The sequence below is a fragment of the Daldinia childiae genome, assembly GCF_008694065.1.
Source record: "Daldinia childiae strain JS-1345 chromosome Unknown Scaffold5, whole genome shotgun sequence".
In the NCBI taxonomy this organism is placed as follows: domain Eukaryota; kingdom Fungi; phylum Ascomycota; class Sordariomycetes; order Xylariales; family Hypoxylaceae; genus Daldinia; species Daldinia childiae.
The window spans coordinates 211,439-234,603 of NW_022984646.1; the positions used below are offsets into that span (position 1 = coordinate 211,439).

Consider the following 23,165-nt stretch of genomic DNA (forward strand, 5'->3'; position numbering starts at 1 on the left):
GGCTAGATATGGGGTTAAAGGGTAATGGCACTAACAATAAGCTTGCCCCGGCGAAAATTTTCGCAAACATTCAAAACGCGGATACGAGACCCTGAAGTTCTTCTTTCCTTCTACCTATATTCTCTAGAGACAGTTGAATTGCAGGTCATTCGAGGTCATTCGAGGAGTCCTTCAGCTGGAAACTACTGAAAAACTCGCTTAAGCTGGTTTTATACTGCTATCAGCTTAAAGCAGATCCATTATGTCGACAGTTACTACTCAGATTGAGGCGCCTGTCGCGAGGTCTCGTGTAGTGCAACTGGTATGTGAAGATACATAACGAATTGAAGACTCGATGCTAATATTTCAAGACAGAAAACTGAGGCAGAGCAGCCGGCATTGCCAGATATCAACACTATCCGAAAGGCTATTCCTCCTCATTGTTTCCAGCCTTCAACATGGAGATCGTTATCCTATGTTGCGCGGGATCTCGTCATGGCCGCCGTGCTTACCTACGGGGCCTTGACGTACATCCCTTCTGTATCTAATCCAGTCTACCGCACTTCTCTGTGGGTTGTCTACGGATTTCTCCAAGGTCTTGTCGGTGTCGGCCTCGGATCTTAGCGCATGAGTGCGGGCACGGCGCTTTCTCGGTCCATCGACATCTTAATGACACAGTTGGCTGGGTTCTGCACTGCGCTTTGGGTGTGCCTTACTTCTCGTGGAAGTTCTCGCACGCTCGGCACCATCGCTTCACCGGCCACATGCAGAAGGATATGGCTTTCGTTCCGCAGACGAAGCCCTCCTGGTTTATCCAATCGCTAGGAGATTCCCTGAGCTCTTTCGTCAACTCTGAAGTTCTAGAGGATGCGCCTCTGGTGAATCTGATTCGCCTACTTGGCCAGCAGCTAGGAGGGTGGCAGGTTTATATGCTCCTCAACGCCACGGCAGGAGAAGATAGCATGCAGAACTTAGAGGCCAAATGGTGGAGGCGTAGCCACTTGGATCCTTTCAGCGGAGTATTCCGACCCCAGGAAGCTATCTATGTTCTCATTTCGGATTTGGGCCTTGCACTTGTAGCCGCAGGCCTCTACTACAGCTCGTTGGCTCTTGGCTGGCAAACCGTTTTCCTCTTATACGGAGTTCCGTATCTCTGGGTGAACCATTGGCTAGGTAGGTTTCGAATTGCAAGATTAAACGGTTCGAGCACTCAGCTAACATCATACCCAGTTGCTATTACCTACCTTCACCACACGCACAAGGACGTCCCTCATTATGATGGCGAACGATGGACTTTCGTAGCTGGAGCTCTTGCTACTGTCGATCGTGATTTCGGCTTCATTGGCCGCCACATATTCCATGGTATTATCGATACCCACGTTGTGCACCACTTGTTCTCGTAAGTGAAAACTATTATCACGATATACTTATTAGATACGGAGTTAACTAATATTTATTAGGCGAATCCCTTTCTATTACGCTGAAGAAGCCACCAGAGCGATTAAGCCGCTTCTCGGTGATCTCTACCATAGCGACGAGCATTCATTTATGGGTTCATTATGGGAGACTTCTCGTACTTGCCAATACGTAGAAAACGACCCGAGCAACCCTGGAGTTATGAAGTGGGCCAAATAGATTTTCTACTTGAAGAGTTAGAAGGTTCAGCACCAATCGCAAGAAACTCCTTTTAGAGTTTAGAATACATTAAAGAAACATAGACATGACAACATAGATATAGACATGAATAGACTTTTCAAGATGTATTGTGTTATCGATCTTTTATTTTATTGATTGGAAAGCTAAATAGGTACGTAATATGTCTTAAGGGATTGTGTACTTATCCTAAGAATTGCCACCTGGACTATTTAACTAAATCTGTACAACTAAGTGTTGGATATTGTTATGTATTTGTCAGAGATCCCGCTTGGTATGTCATATCACTTATGTCACTTACGATGTGACAGATAACCAGTTGGTATAGAGCCTATATGTAGTATATTAAAGAGATATCTTAACGCCTACCACATAAATCAGAAGGTACTAAAATGCCCTATATATTATACCTACCCTACATCTAGCCTACATCTAGCTTGTAGACAGTAAGGTTTGGTCTAAGCTTTGACTACGCTCATCTAAATACATAGTTTTAACCTCTGTACTCTGACGGTATCCTCTTGGTAGTTTCCGTTGCCGTCACGGCACGCTCTCCAATGGAGCCTTAGTTAGGTAGAACCCGCCTCGTTTTACTAACGAACTCGTCTCTTTATGCTGCCACAAACCCGATAGCCCGTAACTGGATCTTGTAACTAAGGAAATTGGGTTTAGTCCATTAGCCGGGAAAGCGAGATTAGGTCCATAGTTCGCCGACGAAATGTAAACGCCGTGCTAGTGCCCGCCATCCTAGAGCCACCCGCCGCAATATTATGGCCATTACACATTGCTATGATGATGCTACGACTACCTAAACTAGAACTAGTTGCATATAGTCTACTAGTGGTAGATAGACAGTTAAGAAACAGCCGCGACAACCTATTAGACGTTCACGGACGTGTCGCGGTGTTAGGATCAGCTAAAGAAGCTTAGATTAGCTACATTTAGGTTTTGACTACTGCAGATATCAAGACATAAGCTGAATGGGGAATTAACTAGGCGGCATCACCGATATAGAACCAACGTTACTGAGTGTTTTCTCAGAATTGGATAATATTATATCGAAGAACGGTGAAAGGGGTTGGTCGGTAGTTTTTAAGGAGACTTAACACAGAGCAAATCCCGGGAGATCACCTTAAAGCTTATTTTTCAAGGTATTCATCTTATATTAGAACTCCGTAAACTGCCGTAAAAAATATTCTCATAAATTTTCCCCAAGATGCAAGGAAAAGATAAGCTACCTCTTATCCTTACTACAAGCCGCAGCATATTACCGACCGTGTTTGGCGCATTCCGCGAAACTGGCGTCGACTTTATTAGTTTACGTTTCGAAGGCTTGTTCAGTCTTATCAACTTATTGGCGAACACAAGAATTATGGTGACTGGAGGCGGGAACCCCTTTTGTCCCTTACAATAAGGTTTCGATCTTGCTCGCACGGGCTACACTCGAGACTTGGACGTAGGTACAGTGGTCTTGGAGTGTAATACGCTGAAAACGGGGCGCTGGCCATGTTAAAAAGGAGAATGAGTTGAGGAATTCGAGTCCGACATCGAGTCTTGACATCGAGAAGAAGACTAAAGGAGACTTGGTCTCCCGTCTCCCCCTAAGGAGCGTTGGGGTTATCTCACGAGGGCTGTCAAGCAAGTTGTAACAAATGAGGTATGTATTGCTATACGATTGTTTAGAAAAGAGGGTGACATTTGAGAGAATGTTCACGCGAGGCAACTAACGAGGTACGGTAGGGGAGTATATCGCTCTTGATTCCATCAATATTTAGAATCCGGGCACTTCCTACGTCTGGTATCACCCGCAAGTCGACACAATATATCATGAAATCCAAGGCACTGTGAAATTGAAGGGCTTATATTTAACCTAAGCGCCTATAATGAAAGCACGTAAATTTACGCTGCTATGATGCTGCCACAATGATGCCCGAGTGATTCCATCAAGCCCACTATCCTTGACGCCACTATATGCCGATGATATAGTTCCTTGCCCTTTAATTGCAGCCCACTTGAACCTGAAGTCAGAAAATGAATTCATGATGCTGATCGCAATGTATAACCTCAATTCGTTTCAACGTGCGTTCGTATGGGTAATGTTGATGAGCACCCATTCTCTTTGTCGCCATTCTCCCCACATCCATTGCATGCGTCAGCCTTTGCTGCGGCAGAAAATCCTGTGAAGGGACATGAAGGAGACGATGGAATGCCTTCCTCTATATCCTCTAATATCTTCTTCCCGTGTAAGAACCCTTCCGGCTCGACTCTCTGCTTCTCTATCTCATCTGCGAACTCGTCACCATCGCGCACATACCACTTCGCGAAAAGGTCGTTCTGGACCCAGATGACCTTGCCGATGGCCTTTACTAGAGCAATCTTCTTATCCGTCCGTAGGCGCGGGTGCGAAAGAAGCGCCTCTGTGAAAGTGTCTTGGATGAAGGCGAGACATGCCCCAATATGGACATATTCGACGTGCAAGGGGTGTTCACGTCCACGGCCAGTATGCATCATACTAAAATTCATCGTTAGGAGATCTTGATATTTGATCAGTCGTAGATGTATATCACTCACCCCACTTTGTCCAGATACTCCCAAAATTCCATTGTGCTAGGGTCAGAACATAACTTCGATAGGTACGCCCTCAAGAACATTTTGCGATGTAATATTTGCGGGCTATTTTCGTCTAGATTGTCATCTACCGGACCTTCATAGCTCGTACTCCGGGTTTCTAAGGCTCGCGTCGTAATGTCATACTGCAGAAGTTTCTGGTAGACGATATTGACGATGGCAGGGATAAGCTGTTTTATGTATCTTGAGCCTGTCACCAAGGCTTCGATATCATCTAAGACTCTGTCAATATAAGAATTCATGAAGACCAAAGACTGAGCCTCGTACTTGAACTGAAATCAATAAATGAGTGGAGATACTGTATTCGCGCTTCGAGATTTGTATATAGATCTTTCCGATCGATATGCTGCCGAGGACGTGCTGAGGGTCCCATTGTGGAGAATGTTAATCCTTGAAGCTGAATTTGGTGCTTGAATAACTTTAAACTTAGTGGTGTTTAAGGAGAAGCAAAAGTTCTACTTAGTCAAGAAGCTGAGCTGTAAGAGAGAGTAGCAATTCACAGTGATTTAAATAAAAATGGAAGAAACTGAATCCGAATTTTATAAAATACCCGAATCAATAACTATAGAAAAAGAAATACCAATTCTTTTCTTTCTGTAACACTAGGAATGAAGCGATGATGGTCAATGATGGGCTGACATCGTGTGGGACCATCGAACCATCGTGTCGGGCGCATTCGATCTGGGCTGACCCCGCGGATAAAAGTGTCTTATTAGAATTGAAGCGTCGCTTATTCGTGGGGTCATCCCCGGTCGCTTTTCATAGCTGAGCTACCTACATCAGGCCAATATGATGTCAGTGTCAGTCTACTTCATATGCGTGCTTTATTTCTAATAGTTTTCAACTACGAGACCCCATAATGCAAGTAATTAAGAGGCATTTCTTGCTGCTAGGGATCATGCCGGGAAGATATTCATAGCAAAGCAAAGCAAAGACCCTAATACCTACCTCATATGTAGATCGGTGCTAGGATAAGTATTTGATTGCACATATAGAAATCAGACTGAGCCATTTCATAGAAAGCTAGGTACCTAAGCATGAAAGCCGTTTTAGTTGACGTATATCCTATGCTTGATTCATGTTTCACGAGTTAAATATCAGACCATACTTCATAAAGTACCACAACGTTCTTATCTCAAAGGTTTCCTACACCTAGGTAAACACTGGTGCACCACGCATGATCGGAATTGAATTTTGACCAGTTAACATGTTACTTATAAGAGAATAACTATGTTGATATTAGCCTAGCCAAAACTGAAGTATTCATATGGATAATCAGGTGCTCTTTGCCTTAGATTACACCTAGTTTACCTCTAATTCCTCTAACATATCATATAACTCAACTTTTAGATCGCGTCTAATATAATCTGATTGGATATTTTGGACGGGGTGGTATCTTTCAAAACGTATGTCTCAGTTCCCTGTATCACCAATTTCATAGATCCCGATTCTCCTAGATGCGTATAGCTCTGCCACTGATTTTAAACTTCACCTGATGCACTGTTTGAGCCCTTGGTTCCCTTAAGAAAGCCGCGAGTGTAGGACCGAAGACGATACATAGACAACTTGACCCATTCTGGTAAATGTCGGTCAAAGAAAGCAGGTAGGGCTACTGCACACACATATTATGCCAATATTGACCTCGAGTGTCCTAAATAAATATAGGTACCTAAGCATTAGAGCTAGAATCAAACTCTTTCTTAGGAAAGACTTACCCCCAAACTGTTATATTAGAAATATTCCAGGTGGCGTCGAGACTACTTGAGAGGACTGGTGTCATTGCTAATCGGATAATACTTGCAACACAAGCACTATGAGAAATAATTAGTTCATATCCCATCCAGATTTGCAGAGCTCACTTGAAGGCTGTCTTACAATAAGCCTGTCCCGAAGATTGCTATAAGTCTGAATTTTCGCTTTCGTCCCATATTCAGATGCCATAAAAGAGGTATAGGCAGGATAAGGATATAAATATCGGTGAGGAAACTCGACACACCAGAAAGATAAGGGAGAATTTTAGGGTTGATGCAATGGCCGTCTAAAGCCGAATTCCACGACCGCGCTACTGGCGAGCACTCGAAAATGGTAGTGAATAGCAATGCTGTTATTAAGACAGACGACGAAGAAATAGCTCCGTAAATAAAGTATTTTGACTTTGTTTTTGGAGAGAAGATACGGCGGTAAAGAAACAAGAAGGTTAGCTTGATGCACGTCGCTAAGATCAAATATATAAACGTGGCAATTGTGTATATCTACCCATGTTTTTAACTTATTAGCATTTACTCCCATTTCCATAAGTAAAACATTCATTTACCTTCAAAGTACCCACGATCCATACTGCTGGTGTGTCCCATATATGACGGCCAATCCCCTTTGAATATGCTAAATACACTATTAACGTCTTCGAAGTTTATTATAAGGCTTAATACCTCTCAAAAGTGACATACCAGCGAACATCAGCCCCGAGAATGTTACACTCAAGGCCTGTTAAACATTAGGTACTTTAATGGTCATTGCCTAATAGAATCTATAATTGAACTTACCCACGACAAAATACAAAGATCTATGATTTGACTATTAGTTCCCTAGGTAGGTAGCTAACACAATAAAGTACCTGAGCTTGTAAAAGAAATTATGGATACTAACAGTCTTCGACGCCTAATTTTCCACTGGAAATATATATACGGGTATACACCCGTATAACTACGGAGAATGAAGCTAGGGTTAGGCATATTGTATGTAGGACTATATTCTGCTTCATCTGAGTTGGAGGGTCGATGAGGTTTGCTTCAACCCCCGGGGGAGGAGGCATAGCCCCAAACCAGCCGGTAGCCATAGGGAATCGGTAGGAGCTAGGAGGTAGGTATGAAACCGAATTGGATAAAAATCTTACGAACGGGTCATATGGGGCTTCTAAAAATACTTAGGCACTAATATAGATTTGATTGCTTCTAAGACGTCCAGATACCTAGGTACCTAAGAATATCAATAGGGTTGGAATAGTTGTCTACTACCTACATACATGCAACTGTACGTAAACAGAATCAAAATACGTATGCCGTTGCCAGAAAACCAGTGTCAGGATTTTAGATGAAATATCTAGAACAAAGAATAGGTTTAGTATGTATAGACATAGAACCTCATAGGTACCTAGTTAGTGTTCCTTACCGAACAACAAAGTTGTTTCTACGCTATTTGGTTCCACCTCGTGACAACCAGTAATAAACTACCTAAGGTAACCAGCCACCTGGATCCTTAGTGGATTGGATAGAATATCGGATTGTACAGTTAGATCGATTCAGTACCTTGGGTACCCATATACATGCGTACCTAAAATATTAGATCTGAAGTACTTTATACAGTGTTCACCACACGCACTTAGGTTATAATTCGCTATCTTTCTTACGTTAAGTACCGAGGTAGGTATCCTCCCTTACAAGTATAGCGCCTTTTGCCCTGTCTCCTGTATAATCCCCTCGCGGTCTGCTAAAATTTTCGAGCCTGCTCTCCTATTGCATTCTTGCTTCCGTGCTAAGGCCAACAAACTTCACCATGTTGGGCACGGAAGAAACTGCTATCTCGTATACGCTGGGGGTTGGATTTGTTGTTTTACTCGTATATTAGCCTCTTATAAATTCTGAATATTAAGCTAACAATTGTAGTATCCAATTTATCGAGCGATTTGCAACCTCTTCTTCCATCCTCTGTCCAAGATAAAAGGCCCACCATTATGGTCTGCCTCACGATTACCGTTTATATATTCGCTCCTTCGGGGAACTCTAATTCACGACGTGGAAAATCTTCATCGAAAATACGGCCCAGTTGTTCGCATCGCTCCAGACGAAGTTACATTTGCTCAAGCAGAAGCCTACCAAGATATATTTCAATCTCGGCCGGACAACAAACCATTTTTGAAGGACCACATTTGGTGGGAGACTCAGCCAGGCCTCCCGGACACTATCTTGAGTGCAATCAACCCTGAAAAACACGCTCGTATCCGAAGACTTCTTGCGCCTGGGTTTACGCCACGAGCTTTACGAGATCAAGAACCTATTTTACATCAATACGTAAACCTACTTGTTGAACGCCTGCACGAACGCGCGCGGGAAACTAAAGAGGCTCGAATTGACCTTGTTCCTTGGTTGAACTTCACAACATTTGATATAATCGGAGACCTTGGTTTTGGAGACTCTTTTAACTGTCTACAACACTCTCGCTACCACCCTTGGATCGCGTTACTTTTTAGTACCGTTAAAGCTGCTACATGGGTAGCATCAGCACGCTACTATCCTTTAGTAGAATCGATCCTACTCAAGTGCATTCCACCTTCTTTAATGAAGACGCAGACTGATCATTACCAACGTATTGCTGATAAGGTCGATCGGCGTCTCAATTTCGAAGTGGAACGACCTGATATACTTTCATATGTCATTAAGAAACGTGAAGAAGAGGCTATTCCAATTGGCGAAATTAATTCTACGTTCATGATACTGACTACTGCTGGTAGCGAAACTACGGCCACCCTTCTCACAGGAATCATGAACTATCTGGTCAATTATCCAGATAAACTTGGTATACTAGTAGACGAGATACGTCATAATTTTCATCGCCACGGGGATATCACCCTAGAAGCCTTACGTGGTCTCCCGTATCTTAACGCTGTAATTAACGAGGGCTTTCGGTTGTGCCCTCCCGTCCCTTGGATACTGCCAAGACGAGTCCCTCAAGGTGGGGGTAAGGTGTGTGGTATATGGCTTCCAGGTGGAGTGGGTAACATATGCCAGCAAGCCAACATTTGTTTCCAGCTAATTTGAATCATGTAGACAGCAGTGTCAGTCCAAGCCTATACGACCAATAGGGACCCCAATTACTTCCATTCCGCATCGGCCTTTATTCCCGAACGTTGGCTTCCCGAAGTACATTCTGACCCCACGTCTCCCTTTTCAAAGGACTGTCGTGAAGCTGTGCAGCCATTCAGTCTTGGTCCACGTAGTTGCCTCGGCCAGAATCTGGCGATGGCAGAGTTACGACTAATCATTTCAAAACTTCTCTGGACGTTTGATTTCGAGGCAATAGAGGAAGAAAGACTGGACTGGGAGAATCTTAGAGTATTTTTACTCATCGAGAAGAAACCCATCCAAGTGAAGATAAGGCTAAGGAGTGGCGTGAGTTAGGAATGGTGTATTTTGTGTGGCCGTTCGGCATGAGAAACCCCTCTTGAATCTTGGGTATGTTGGTCCTTTACCGCCCTGGTGGCCTAAAGTTTGAGCTTTTTGAAACGGATAAAAGTGATGTAAAGCCAGTACATGACTTCATGATACCGCTTCCGAAGCTTAGCACGAAAGGTATGCGAATATTGATTCATTGAATTCATTGAAAGAAGAATAATTGGCTTTATCTTGAACCTGCTAAGTAGGTACATGTAGTATTTCTGGTAGTACATAGGTTAGAACGATCGAGATTCTAAGACGTTGGATATATTAGGTATTTACCTGGGTACCATCTACCATTATATTGTACTTACCTGCTAGCTTCAATCATTTAATTACGCTAAAACAAGCCCTTTCTGTAATATCTCTGTATATTGTTTGTATGGTTTGTGAGGTAATTATCTATCTAAGTCATGTCGTACATAACAGGGTGTCCATGCTCTACCTAACAATATGCGTCTTTGTGGTCGATACAAGGGCCCGTGACATCGTATTACTATAATGTAATAGTGTCTTATTAGGCCTCGTCGTATGTATGGTATTCTGGATGAATCTATGTAAAGTTACGAGGATTACAATATTTACAATTATACTAATCTGGTGGGTGGCGATGCCTCGCCCAGTGCCTGGTCCGTGCGTAGCAACGGATCCACACCCATGCTCTACCTAACAACCCCAAAATGACAAGCTACATAGGTACCTAGCCTAGGTACTTAAGGTATACCTTGTACGGGTAGGGAAGAACCGGATGCTAGAGCTTGAATTTAATCCCTTCCTACCTGCCTTACATCGAATTCAAACCTTCTTAAAGCGAGTAGAAACACTTTATACTTTACACACAATTCTATCGTCCTATAACTTGAAAAGTACAAGTCTGTTTTCGGTTAACTATTCTTTATAATGGGCGCACAATGGTCTCAGGTTTTCCCACCTAAACCGACCTTCAAGGAAGACAACGTGGGTTCCCAAAATGGCAAAGTATTTATCATCACTGGCGGGTACTCGGGGATAGGACTCGAGCTTGCGAAGATGCTCTATAAAAACCACGGTCGCGTGTACATCGCCGGTCGCTCCGAGGACAAAGCCCGTCAGGCGATCGATGACATACGAGTCGGTGCGCCCGCCTCCCAGGGTATTCTCGAGTTCCTTCACTTGGAGCTCGATGATCTGAGTAGCATTAAGGCTTCTGTGGAGTCTTTTAAGGCAAAAGAATCAAAGCTTCACGTCCTCTGGAATAACGCCGGTGTCTCGCGGCCACCCGTTGGTAGTGTCTCGAAGCAAGGGATTGAACTACAACTAGCGACTAACTGTCTTGGGCCATTCTTGTTTACGCGACTGCTTCTACCCTTGATAGAAGAGACTGCCTCTACCGAGCCACCCAGTTCTGTCCGTGTTATCTGGACTTCTAGTCAGATCGTTGAGCTCTCCGCACCCCCAGGAGGTTTTAATATGTCTGAACTACAAACGCCTTCCAAAGACCAACTCCAAAATTACATAATCTCTAAATTTGGAAATTGGCTTCTTGCATCAGAAATGGCGAGAACAGTTGGTTGTACGTCGGGAGTCGTCAGTGTAGCCTTGAATCCAGGCTCTGCTTACTCAAACCTCTTCCGACATACGCCGTCCCTCTTTTTTCGCATGGCCTTTACTCTATGCTCCAAAGATGACAGCATATACGGAGCTTTACGCTGGGTTGTCAAAGGATATAAGCTTGAAGACAAATGGATGCTATATCGTGCCCTTTGGAAGAATTGCGAAGGAGAATGACATCAGACAGGACTTACTAGACGCGCTGAAACAGAAAGAAGACGGGGGCTCTGGAAAAGCAAAGGAGTTTTGCGATTATTGCGAAGATAAGGTTCGTGACTATTCTGAGTTCATGTGGAAGTACCTAGGTATACTATTATTTAGGTATATTTAATTCATATGGAGGTGTTGTCATTTAACTATTGAATTATCTTTTCTTATAACTATATCAACTTGGAATATTATCGACATATGTCTGTCTTATTATGTCTTATTTCAATGTTTGTATTTGTAGGTTAGAAAGTAGTTTTATCAATCGCGAATATCGAATTACCCAATCAGAGAATGATAAAAACAAAAGAGCCAATAAAAAGAGGCAACAAATGCTTCTCTTAGTTAGGTACTAAGTACCTAGTTTCTTTACTACCCTCTCCCCCCCGGTGTTTGTCTTTATTAAAAGTGGTCTGTGCAAGAAAGCCTATCAAAATAAATATTTCATCAGTTATTCGATAGGTACCTTTTTGTTTACATGTAGATAGGTAGGTACCTAAGGTACTTACGTAGATACCTAATATGGCCCTTGCACATTTCCAGGCTGCCAGGTATATTTTTAAGCCCAACTTTCCCCGCATCATACCTCACATAGATTAGCTGAAATCCACACTCGTATCTAAACATCACACTAACAGCTACACTAGGTACGTAAAGAGAATATGAAATTATGGCACATCTAATCTAATGTGTATTAAGGATTATAGCCAAGGATCTTTCAAATACCTACTATCTACATCTTAGATGGACAAGATGGTAGGCCTATCCTTTGGAAAAAAGCAGGAAGCGACACCGCCAAATGCTTCGCAGCAGATTCAATTAACATGGCCCGACGACTACGTAACCGTGGGTGCGGATGACCAGTTTGTGTCAGTTGACCACGAAGACCTATATCAAGGAGAGGTTCGCAGAGACGGCAAGAACCAGGGCGAAAAGAAGCGTATTCTCTTTCGTCCTCAAGTGACGGTCAACGTTTTCGGCAACAACGGATCGAACTCTGGAGCCACAGGAGCAGAAGGGTCCGAGCCAAGCAGCACAGAACCAACCAAGGAAAAGAAGACCGAACAGTCTGATGCTATCATAGCCGATTTGACGGCCAAACTTGCAGCTTTATCCCAAAAAGTTGACGAGCTTTCCGAGTTAGCATCCGCTCGGAGACCTCGAGTTGAATGCGGGTTGTGGAACACGAGCGAGGTTCGCTCTTGGGAACATCCTTCGAACGATACCAAAGGGCGAATCTGGTTTGAAAAAGAGTTCAAATCTGTCCCAAAGGTAACAACTGGGATGTCCTCAGCCGACGTGTCTAAAAATGCAAACTTTAGAGTGTCCGTCTATCCGACAGAAATAGATACAAAAGGATTTAAAGTTAATGTACATGGCTGGGATAATACGGTGATATATTCTTGCGGGGTGTCGTGGGTCGCAATAGGCGAATAGTTTGTGTACGTACACCGCAATATGTACCTGGTGTATAGGAAGAAGCCATCTTCTACGACGTCTATTGTGACCTGCCATACAGACTACGGCGGCGGAAACTCAAAACATAACTTCCCAGTTACCTTAGCTAGACTGTCTAAACTACATTGTCTGAAGTGGATATATGAACTTGAAGTTCTCTCGATCTGTCTTGTTTAAATCTTTATCATTTATTATTCTGACTGCTGGTATCAAGTAGAATAAACACGGCGAACGTCAAGACTACACAGATAATATGAAGCCACTTCCACGATGAGATCTCGCCGATAAGGTGATTGTAATCCAGAATTTAGTAAATCTGCCCAAGGCCCACGGCAAAGGCCTAGCCAAGGACTCTGCTTGGGAGCAAAGAAAGCCAAATATATGACGGTTCTACTAGGTACGATTTGCCACTCGGCCTGTGAAGCTGCTACGTAAGTAATGGCACCAAGATTAGGGACGAAGTCTAATAGTACAATCAGATAACTAACATAGAACATTGCAATTTGTTGTACTGTTTCTTAGTAGTATTGATGTCTGAGGACATACTTCAAAAATTCTTACGGATAATTTTCGATTCGATTTCAGGGGTTAAGAGGCCCACTATTTCCTTGTTGAGGTTATAGAAAACCATTGTATTATCGACATTGATATTGGCCCGACCAGCATACCTCAAGCTGCTATATTTCGATTAGTCTATGTTAAGGGTCGATTTGCGCATTTTTCCCCATTATAAATTAAGCTCTTGCTCTTCGACATGCCTGAGAGCTTGAAGTGAGCCTTGGACAGCATCTTTCTTGCCTCGAGGTCTTGGTAAATACCTAGACATCGAGTTACTGGGTTTCCCTTTTTCATCTAATTACTCTGAGTATTAAGTCATACTAACCTTGATATCTCTATGTGTCGAGGATCATCATGTACTACGGTAAATCCGTTACCCTGGAGATATTTATCGCGCTATCGCTAAAACTCACGCATATATTATCTAGTCACTATGAATCGACACTGGTAAGAAACTCGGACATATAATATTAAAGGAGTGACATGGACTATCATATAAGTGAACTGACTGAAAAACTTCAAGTGAACGTGAAAGCGAGTGACGTAGTAGTCGTGACTAGGAAACCTTTAGGTCCAATGGCCCAAAAGTGTATGCTGATGACAGATAAGTAAGCTGTCGAAATGTGCTGACAGTCCGAAAGGCAATAGAATCTGATACCCCGACAGACGACTCGGTAACCCATTCTAACGTCGCCATGCCATATTTCGTTACCAAACTCTGCTTCAATATAGCCCAACCACAATATCACCACGGACCCTAGCCGTAGCATGTACTTCAGCCTCTAGATCCAGCTTGATCCCGACCAAGAGGGCGGCATCCTTAAGCTTACCGGACTCATCAACGGGGCCCTTGAGCAGGTTGCCTAGTGTGATGATATTAGCACAATAATAGGCGGTGTTACTTATAGCCAGAATTATAGGATGAATATCATACCAACTGGCCCGTTAGCACTGCCGGATAGTCCTGGCATGGGGAGACTATGCTTCAAAGCTCCACCGGCATTTCGTTCTGCTCCAGCAAATGAGTTTCCACTGGTGGTGACAGGACCTCCAGTCCTATGGGAAAACAAATGTTAATCTAAAAATATTTCCTGAATGGGTTGAGATCACTGACGAAGACATGATGATTCTTTGTAGGTTTTAATGATTGATTCTTAGGAATTGTTAGCCGCTAGGAAGTAAGGCTGTAATTTAGGAGATACTTACACTATCCCCTTTTGACAGGGATGTTTATTATCTCTAAACGTGGTGTCTAGAGATTCACTTAGAAAGTCTTCACGACCGAAATAGAGCGAAAGGGGGTTAAAACTAAGGTTTAGGATGAGCTAATTGCTGCCAGGTAAATACTCTAGGCACTCAAAATTCTCTTCCAGGAGCTGTAAACTGTCTGTTTCTTCAAGACAAAAAATATTCATCACAAGAGACTGGAAGAAGCTTTTATACACATCTTCAAACTTTTCAAAGTGTAATCATGTATAGCCGTAGACTCCAGTGACTGAAAGGTGAGCTACGAGATCATCGTATATCGGTTAGATTCTAAACTATGACGAGTGCTGTGCGAACTCACCTCCGTAAAGTCATCCAAGCCTCATGAGATCCTAACGTGTTGGGCGTCGTATCCTAGATCCTCTATTCGTAATTTCGACAAGAGGATAGGCCTGCCCTAACAATGGAGAAGACCGTGTATGCCTACTAATCATACGATTCAGGAGAAAGTGGTCTTTGAAAGTTACACTTCGGCACCTGCAATGCATGACAGTTCACTGTCGAGGCCCTTCTGTGACGACACGGAGGAAACGGAGGCAAGTCCGGAAATCTTTAAAGATATCTAATACTAGTTTTGTTGCCGTTACCTATCCTTTCAATTCAAGGTGCATCGTTAGCGCACCGAGCACATGAATCCGGTCCAGGTTACTCCCGAGTAGCATAGCGGTTGGGTATCAATACTTCCGTGGGCGGGCAAAGATCATTAGGAGATCTGCTGTATCGCCTCGCACAGATACTCAAGTCCTACCGATGGGGCTACCATCTCGGCTATCCACGAATATAGATATGAACTCAACGAGAGCATATATACCCCGCGCTCAGTTAGACTTGGTTTAACGCCGTGAAACGATCAATCAGAATAGCAACTATGTCGCAACCCCTCACGTTTCTCGTCGCTTTCTCTGCTGTTGTAGGCACTTCCGAAGCCATCCGACAAATTCAGTCAGATTCTAAGAGAAAGGAGCATCGGAGCCGAAAGAATAATCTGATAGTACGGTGTCCTAAGTCATCACAATACAGCCCTATACTCGAAGGGAGACGTGTAGTTCTATCTGGTGACAAGGTAAACAGTTTACAAGCCCGTTTCAGCAAAGTATGCTCAAGCTAACAAGTCTCTGATAGCTATACATTGATACAGGTACCGACCATGACCAGGCCTTCGGTCATCCGTTTGCTGGATATTTCCTCCCATACCCAGATTCCAAGTACTCTGGTCTCGTCACAACCATCTGCGACGAGCCACCAATCATGAATTGGATATACATTGATCGCGATACATATGAGATCAAGTTCGGTACTCGTCCATTGGCACAGCCCAATTGGCCCGGGCCTTTCGATTGCTCTCGACAGGACCGCAGGTTGACATTTTCTGGCTGGGAAGGTTTCCATGCCGTCAAGGAGGGCGATTTTGGGCATTGTACTTTGACATTGATGAGGATAATCTTAAATCGAAGGTGAAAAGTGACGCTGTAGTACTAGATATAGAACTATTACGCGTAGAGATGCGTGTTAAACCTTCTAAGAAGGAGGAACCATCTGCTGGGGGCTCAGAGGATACCAAATCCAAGGAAGACCCTTCAGTGTTGGATGAAAAGCAGTATGAGCAAAAGAGTGAAGAGAAGGTGGAAGCCACTCAGGATTTTAACCTGGAGTCGCCAGATGTGGATTAAATTGGTAAATTTACGCCATGTACTTGCAGCAATCCAGCTCTGATCTCTACGGAGTTCATACTGGAGTCATTTAAAGTCAATATACCAATCGACTACCCAAACCATTAATAGTAAAGATCTCAGTAGTCCGTTCAGGAGCTTGACCGTTCTCTTAGATATCCTCAGATGTAGTACTCCATAGTTATTCAACCTTGCCTCAAAGATTATAAGGGCTCCCAAACAGCTACGACGTGAAAATTGAAATCGTTACATATCCAGACTACCTACCCCAGACTACCCTTCTGTCGGAACCGAGAGTGTTACTATCGTTGTACAAAACCCATACGATATGTGTGGTATGTGATCGCGTACAAAACGTGTCCTAGTTAGACTACTCCACACGCAAGGCTATGCCGTAGTTTGGAAGAGGACCTAGCTAGTTATTGGCATATTATAAGGTGGAGATGTACACGTTCGGCAATGACCGCGGGTCATTAACTATGGAAATAGAAATTACACGTGAATCTTGGAGTTGTATAATCGCGGTCATATGTGACCTGGATCATTCGATACTGGAGTGAGGAAATATCCGGGTCTCTCCACCTTGTTACTTCTTTTAGGATTGTACGTAATCACGATGGGAAGCGTTGTAACATTGTGTGAAAATATATACTCTGTGTTACAACTGGGCTGGGTCGCGTGGCACTAGGTATTCTATGCAAGCCAGGCGATAATTACGCCGAGGAGGCTTACACTTACTAAGAAGGTAATTTTATATCTCCTATAGTTTTGATCCTCTCTGTTGGGGCTCGCAATTTATAGCTGATGCTATTTTTCATCACTAACTTGAAGAGCGCTTGTAAATATACAACTAAAACCGAATCTCGTAGTATTGGCCTAAGAGAGGTGATAAAGTTATTAGGTCATATATAGCGATTGGCTTTAGGAGATTAAGTTACTACTAAGGAATCAATAGGCAATAACAGTACACCAGTTGATTTATATTTGGCATTATCGGTATCTAATCACTAAAAAAAGTATTTTAGGCAGTTAATATTTGATCCAAATGGTGTCCCTTCATTAGTACCTTAGGTACCTAATCTAGGTAGGTATCTATCGTTATACTCAAGTCATAATTCATGACCGTAGTTATATTTACAGTACACACTGAGCTCCCCCTGATTTTTCACGAGAACCTCTCAATTCACCCTGTATCCCAGAACCCTGTCTGCCTTCAGGGTGAATAATTTCCCGGATATTTTATCGTGCTTCAACACACGATCCTGGACCTTTCGTACGACCTTGATACTCGGTATTTCCACATTAAGGTAGGTATCGTAGTTGGTTTAAGAAACTGAACAACCTATGAGAAGTCCGGTTTAGATATCATCATGGTGCGCAAGCATGTGTCGGCAGCAGGCTATTCTTGGGGACTATTGCTTGCCCACCTATCCCAGCGAAAAGTCCATAATTTAGACAATATGTCCAAGGACGCTATCGTGCTTTTAGGCGTTTCAGTGGCCGATATTCCTAACTAGATACAATGCCGCCGCAATCTGTACTATATATACTGCGTATAGAGCGCTTGGGCGACTTGGTAACGTAATATTACGCGTGTTAGGCAGTCGGTCGAGACAAGAAACCTTGCTTTCGAGGAATTCATATGCCTATTTGTTGCCTGTATGTGACTGGTACGACTTAGGCGGATAGGACATGGGCGGGGTGATCGTGCACCTTTTAATTCGGATCCTTCCGCTTGATCTAGGTGACGCCTCGGATTATGATGACGCCTTATGGTTCCACCTGTGCTGGCGATCCATAGCATAAAATTTTCCGTGTTGATTAAGAATTAATGCCATACAATTGCTTCCTTTCTCCTATCACCAATCCCTCAAATATCTCTCGCTTCCGAAATGTTCTTCTCGTGGTTGCTCATTCGGTCTCGCAGCTGTAGTTACTGTATTATCGGTGGTAATTTTGATGTAGTTACTTCGATCCCTATTTTGAGAGGAGCCCCCTGACCCTAGGTCAGATGTATTTGCGCCGCTAGGAGGAGTCACACGCAGCTTGGCGAGCGCGAAATCGGAAGTCAAAGCTCTGTTGTTGGCTGATATGAATCCGCTTCGTAGCGATCGGAGGAAGGGCCAGAAGTAGGCAGCGCAGGCGGCCGATATACTTGCGAATTGGACGAATTGCATACAAAGGTAGTATGGAAATCCTCGGAGCGTATAATCGTGTTCGGCAAGGCGGGGAAGATAGATGAGTTGGCAAACCGTCGCTGCAATAGCACTTCAACTTGTTAGGGACATGCGAACGAAGATCATATAGATATGAGTGAGACTAACAATATTCTCACGGAGAAGAAGCTAAGAGCTATGATTCGTGTCCTAGCCGAAAGTTTGAGAGGGTATATGACGATTGCCGGAAGAGCTATGAGTGAAGCATCCGTTATAATGTTCGTGATGTCCACGTATTCTAAAAATGCTATCTATATGGCTCATTAGCAATAAGTCTTCAGTATAGATTCTACAGCACATATCAACTTATCTCTTACCCTATCAATGCAGCTGGAGTCGTTGCTTTCCCATGGACCATGGATCCCGCACTGAAAAGCCGTTCCGATGAAGGCTACTAGCAACCAGATGATGACGGTAACAATGAAGACGGAGGTGAGGCGACGGTGCCCCGTTTCCGGGGACAAGGAAGATAATCCTATACAGACCGAGAGCTTCGCAAGTCCGAGCGCAAGGATATACAATAATTGTCCGGCGTATTGCACCTGAATATGCACAATTAGCTTCGATATTAAGTCGATATGCTTCACGATATATACATACTTTAAGACCTGCTGTAAATTCATCATCGGAAATGAGACTCCGCGCTTTTCCAAATATTTTCCCCTCGGGAACGAGGAGCGTCACGGATTCGCCGAGACCAGCGAACTAGTTGTCACAATGTTAACACGACTGAATGCTATCCTCTCGTTGAGACGTAAGCTAACGTACAAATGCCAAGGCGATGAGTGCCTCTTCCCATCCAAACCGTTGGTTCGTTTTCAGGAAAAACTTGGTCAAGAAGCGGAAACAGAGCATAAGCGAGGTCAACGCGATCAGTAACCAAGTGATCATCTGTAGGATAGGGTTCATGTCTGAGTCCGTAACGACGATCCCAGTCGGCGGCGAGGGCGCAGCATCCGCGGCGGCGCGACGGAAAACCGACGGCATCTTCAAGAACCAGATGCCGGCCGCCCTATGGACGCGAGATGATATATCTCAAGGTAAACCGTCGAAGAATAGCAGCGGGCCGGACATTGGCAGGGCTGAGAAGCCCCAGGGTTTCCCGCGCGACGATGTGTATATTAAGGTTGTGAGCTATGGAGTTTGAAAAGACCTGGGGAAAGAAAGTGGCCTTGATTCGCGCGCGCTCCGTGCGTATTTTTCTAGGATAAATACGGATAGGGGAGTGGAAACGCCAAGCAGCCAACCACTGGCTCTAACGATGCTGACGGGCGGCGCAGATTTGCGATCGAACCATGGATATCCGCGGCAGTTGGCCCCATTAGCTTATTTAAGAAATAGTATTGCGACAGGATCATCTATATGAGAATATATGTGTTGCACTGCATAACCAACGAGAGCAGTTCATAGGTAGCCTCTGATATTCTATGCGTCTGTTGGAAAGGGTTTTTTTTTTCTTACTTATTTTTATCTCTACCACCCTCCTTTAGTTTAGATAATCACATTCTCTATGATAATCTCCCCATTTGTCCGTTTAGAGAATTAGAGCTGATCACGAAGGACTAAGGATGCAGGGGACCTAGGGATCTACACCGATGAAGGCGGGAGCTACATGGAACTAATGCTAGTCAGACCGTGGGGGAGTACCCATACACACGAAAATACGGATGACCTAGATGGATCGTGCACTTAGGTAGGCTGCCACATGTATGTATACAAGGTAGTTAAAGCAAGGGTATCCGAATAGTTCTGGTTCCTTACGATATCACTGGTCGACCTAAACAGATTGAAATGCCTATACATGTATATAGTGCGCTACATAATACTACAGTAGGATATTTCTAGCCAATAAATAGAAATGAGTAGAATAATAACTAAGATCATGTCTTTGAATGTTCCAAATCATGGCACAATTGGGGAAATTCGTCGTCTCCTCATTCATCCGAAGGATTCACTTGAACCAAGGCTACTAGCGATCCTAATAATACTACCAAGTACATAACAACCGAACCAGCCTTTTGCATCCGAATTTGAAAGACTTGCACAGGACCACGTGCTACTTACTTATATCTTAAGGTAAGATGGGTTACTTTCATGCGGCATGCAATAATACTACCCAGGCCAGCCTTAACATATCTTGCCCAAAGCTGAAATTTGGAGGGGTCGTACGTGGAAGCAAGACGCTAAATTTTTTGCAGTAAGTGCTCGAAATGTAGGGGCCAGTCCGCTTTGATCCCTAGTGGGGTTGACGCAGGAGCATCGAGGGTCGCCAAGACGGCCCGACTCTCACCAATATCTTGGTCCAGCACATTAATAGGTCTAGCAAAGCTTGATGGGACATGCTTACCAGTCTTCTGGGCCATAACTTAACGATTATAAATAACTAGGTGAAGGTGGTAGGTAAGTATGAATATACAGTGGAGTATGATGCAGGACAATGGGATATGACGAGATAAGTTAATGCTGATTTTAATAGGTTTTAAATCAGCATCGTAATGCATGTATCTTTTTTTTTTTCAGTTAATACCTACTATACTGTTACAAGTGACTGTGAAATGCGACTAGAAGCCATACAAAGCAGGGTTGGTGGTTAGCTTTACTTAAGGCTCGTCAAAGGGGCACGAATAATACGTTATTCAGCCACCAAATCCCCGAAGCCAGTCTTTCCCATAGCCTCAAGACGTTAGGAAATAAATTAGATGCCCCATAGTAACGATGTACATTATCGTAGCAGTGCCACATAGTGTGTTGACATAATAAGGAACTAGGCTGGCCCTTATATGCATGATATATATTTATAAATCCTCACTTAAGCCCGTTCAAAGACGCTTCCCAAGTACGTTCCACAGATTCAGCCTCATCGGCATATGACCGTCATTACTCTTAATCAGATCTTAATCAGATCTTCAGTATCACAGACCAATTCCGCCATTCTTCACATCCGCATAACGCCACAAGAAGGATGCAAACCCCCGTCTCTAGTGGACAAGTTGCACTTTCTGTCAGACTTGACATCCTTGATTGGGCCGGGATAGTTAAACTCTCGGTCCGGCGCATGTCAGCATTCTACCTTAAGCTTATATACCTTGTCGCCGCCGGTAGGATCAGGCTTGCTAGGATAAGATTAAGCTTTACCCCCAAAGGATATATTCAGCATGGGCTCCGGATTATATATGACCGATAGGTAGGTACTAACAGTTATTCACGATTGCGAAAATTAGGCCAACTTTTGGTGTGTATGATGAGGATAGGTTTAGAGGACTTATGATAGATAATTGCGGATGAATACCGTTACTTAGAGGTACTTAATGCTAATTGATGACTTTTTGAGGCATATTCTTCAAAATCTCTAGTTAGCTTAAGCCTGAAAAGGATTTTACTCGACGTGGATATCGATAACATACCACCTATCTACTCTCTCTCTCTCTCTCTTTCTCTTTAGAGAGATATTACCTCGTGTTTTTCGGTTAAGAGGTAACTTATATAGGTAAGAAGAGGTTGTATAACGCGATACTTTTACTAGTCTATAAGATATCTAATGAGACAAGCGTGCCCCTTAAAATCTTTATTCTCTCAACCAAATCAGTTTCTCTAGTAGTAACTAATTTAAAGGTTGGGATCATCAAATCGTTTGTAGTATCGCCATCGGCAATTGGGGGTGGATTGAGGATTTTGATGATGAAACTCATCCGCTGCAGGAGATGCCTAGCCAGTTGCAATACCAAAGTGATTTGGAGGGCTGAAGAGTTTGGCAAGGAGAAAGATCCGACTTTCACATCGGGCATCTGAACATAGTCTTCGGGTGCCGTGACTGAGGAGCGGTCTAAACACGCTTGCATGTTGCCGAAGATGTCGTCATAAATTTCGATTAGCCTCTGATAGCAGGAGAGAACTAATAAAAAAGATGCCTGGTCAAATGAAGGAAGTGGAGTGATGCTAGGCCCACAGATAGGAGACATGACTGAATCCTGAGCCGAACCTGCTGGCTGACGGGGATATAACTTGTCAAGCACCTCGATGAACCTCTGGGATAATTGGAATGTTTTGTCTATGGCGAAGTCCTTATCCTTCCAACTCAACGGTTGCGATGTAGAGGTCGGAGGTTTAGGAATGGCAGAGGAAAGCGAGAATGTTTCAACGTTCAAATCGGAGAGTCTTTGGATGATATCCAATGGCAGACAAGGAGGTTCGTGCACATTGACCCGCAAAGGATCTTGGTTCCCCGATGGACTACCATTCTTCAAAGGAGATTGTTGTTCGGTAGACAGCATGGTCCACTCATGATTAAATCGTTCTTGCCAAGTATTGGAAGTGCCCTGTGATGACATCTGTGATAAAGGCGGGCTTGCAGATGTGACAAGGGTGGGCGAAGAGCCAGAGGTGGAGTCCGTGATAAGGGGTGACTCCCACAACACCGAGTCGCACTGGAAGAGGTCGCTACCAAGATTAAAATTCATATTATGAAGAGGAATCTGGCAAATAGGATCGGTAGTAGAGATAGTATTGGAGCGCGGTTTCCATTGGTTTTTGCTGAGTCGAGATTATCCTCTCCGTTGACGGAACTATTCCGATCATCTCGAAGGCTGTTCATCGCCTCGGGCTTCAACCCCTTTTTACTGCGAAGAGATGGGCTCCAAGTACAGGTTGCCCTAGCTCTAGCACAACGGACACAGGCGCCCCCAGATGCAATTCTCATGCACCTTAGTTTTTGACCGTGGCATCTGTCGCAG

At 43.8% G+C, this 23,165-nt stretch overlaps 7 protein-coding genes across 7 annotated transcripts; 5 read left to right on the top strand and 2 right to left on the bottom strand.

The window, feature by feature from the left end:
• Window positions 1-241: 241 nt before the first annotated feature.
• Window positions 242-1,614, top strand: GL218_05224 (Delta(12) fatty acid desaturase; the record flags this gene model as incomplete). The annotated part of the gene is made up of 5 exons (XM_033581872.1): window positions 242-301; window positions 355-583; window positions 658-1,152; window positions 1,210-1,378; window positions 1,440-1,614. The coding sequence occupies 5 exons, from the start codon at window positions 242-244 to the stop codon at window positions 1,612-1,614; spliced, it is 1,128 nt and encodes a 375-aa protein (XP_033434521.1).
• Window positions 1,615-3,696: 2,082 nt separating this feature from the next.
• On the bottom strand, window positions 3,697-4,633 carry GL218_05225 (uncharacterized protein; the record flags this gene model as incomplete). Its single annotated transcript, XM_033581873.1, has 3 exons — window positions 3,697-4,144; window positions 4,204-4,474; window positions 4,528-4,633. The coding sequence occupies 3 exons, from the start codon at window positions 4,631-4,633 to the stop codon at window positions 3,697-3,699; spliced, it is 825 nt and encodes a 274-aa protein (XP_033434520.1).
• Window positions 4,634-7,812: 3,179 nt separating this feature from the next.
• GL218_05226 (Isotrichodermin C-15 hydroxylase) lies at window positions 7,813-9,434 on the top strand (the record flags this gene model as incomplete). The annotated part of the gene is made up of 3 exons (XM_033581874.1): window positions 7,813-7,854; window positions 7,923-9,026; window positions 9,084-9,434. 3 exons carry the CDS (start codon window positions 7,813-7,815, stop codon window positions 9,432-9,434), a joined length of 1,497 nt encoding a protein of 498 aa, XP_033434519.1.
• A 936-nt stretch (window positions 9,435-10,370) lies between these two features.
• GL218_05227 (uncharacterized protein) lies at window positions 10,371-11,237 on the top strand (the record flags this gene model as incomplete). The annotated part of the gene is made up of 1 exon (XM_033581875.1): window positions 10,371-11,237. One exon carries the CDS (start codon window positions 10,371-10,373, stop codon window positions 11,235-11,237), a length of 867 nt encoding a protein of 288 aa, XP_033434320.1.
• Window positions 11,238-12,020: 783 nt separating this feature from the next.
• GL218_05228 (uncharacterized protein) lies at window positions 12,021-12,704 on the top strand (the record flags this gene model as incomplete). Its single annotated transcript, XM_033581876.1, has 1 exon — window positions 12,021-12,704. One exon carries the CDS (start codon window positions 12,021-12,023, stop codon window positions 12,702-12,704), a length of 684 nt encoding a protein of 227 aa, XP_033434525.1.
• Window positions 12,705-14,006: 1,302 nt separating this feature from the next.
• GL218_05229 (uncharacterized protein) lies at window positions 14,007-14,405 on the bottom strand (the record flags this gene model as incomplete). Its single annotated transcript, XM_033581877.1, has 3 exons — window positions 14,007-14,146; window positions 14,218-14,339; window positions 14,398-14,405. The coding sequence occupies 3 exons, from the start codon at window positions 14,403-14,405 to the stop codon at window positions 14,007-14,009; spliced, it is 270 nt and encodes an 89-aa protein (XP_033434524.1).
• A 1,012-nt stretch (window positions 14,406-15,417) lies between these two features.
• On the top strand, window positions 15,418-16,219 carry GL218_05230 (uncharacterized protein; the record flags this gene model as incomplete). Its single annotated transcript, XM_033581878.1, has 3 exons — window positions 15,418-15,612; window positions 15,672-15,966; window positions 16,029-16,219. 3 exons carry the CDS (start codon window positions 15,418-15,420, stop codon window positions 16,217-16,219), a joined length of 681 nt encoding a protein of 226 aa, XP_033434417.1.
• Between the last annotated feature and the right edge of the window lie 6,946 nt (window positions 16,220-23,165).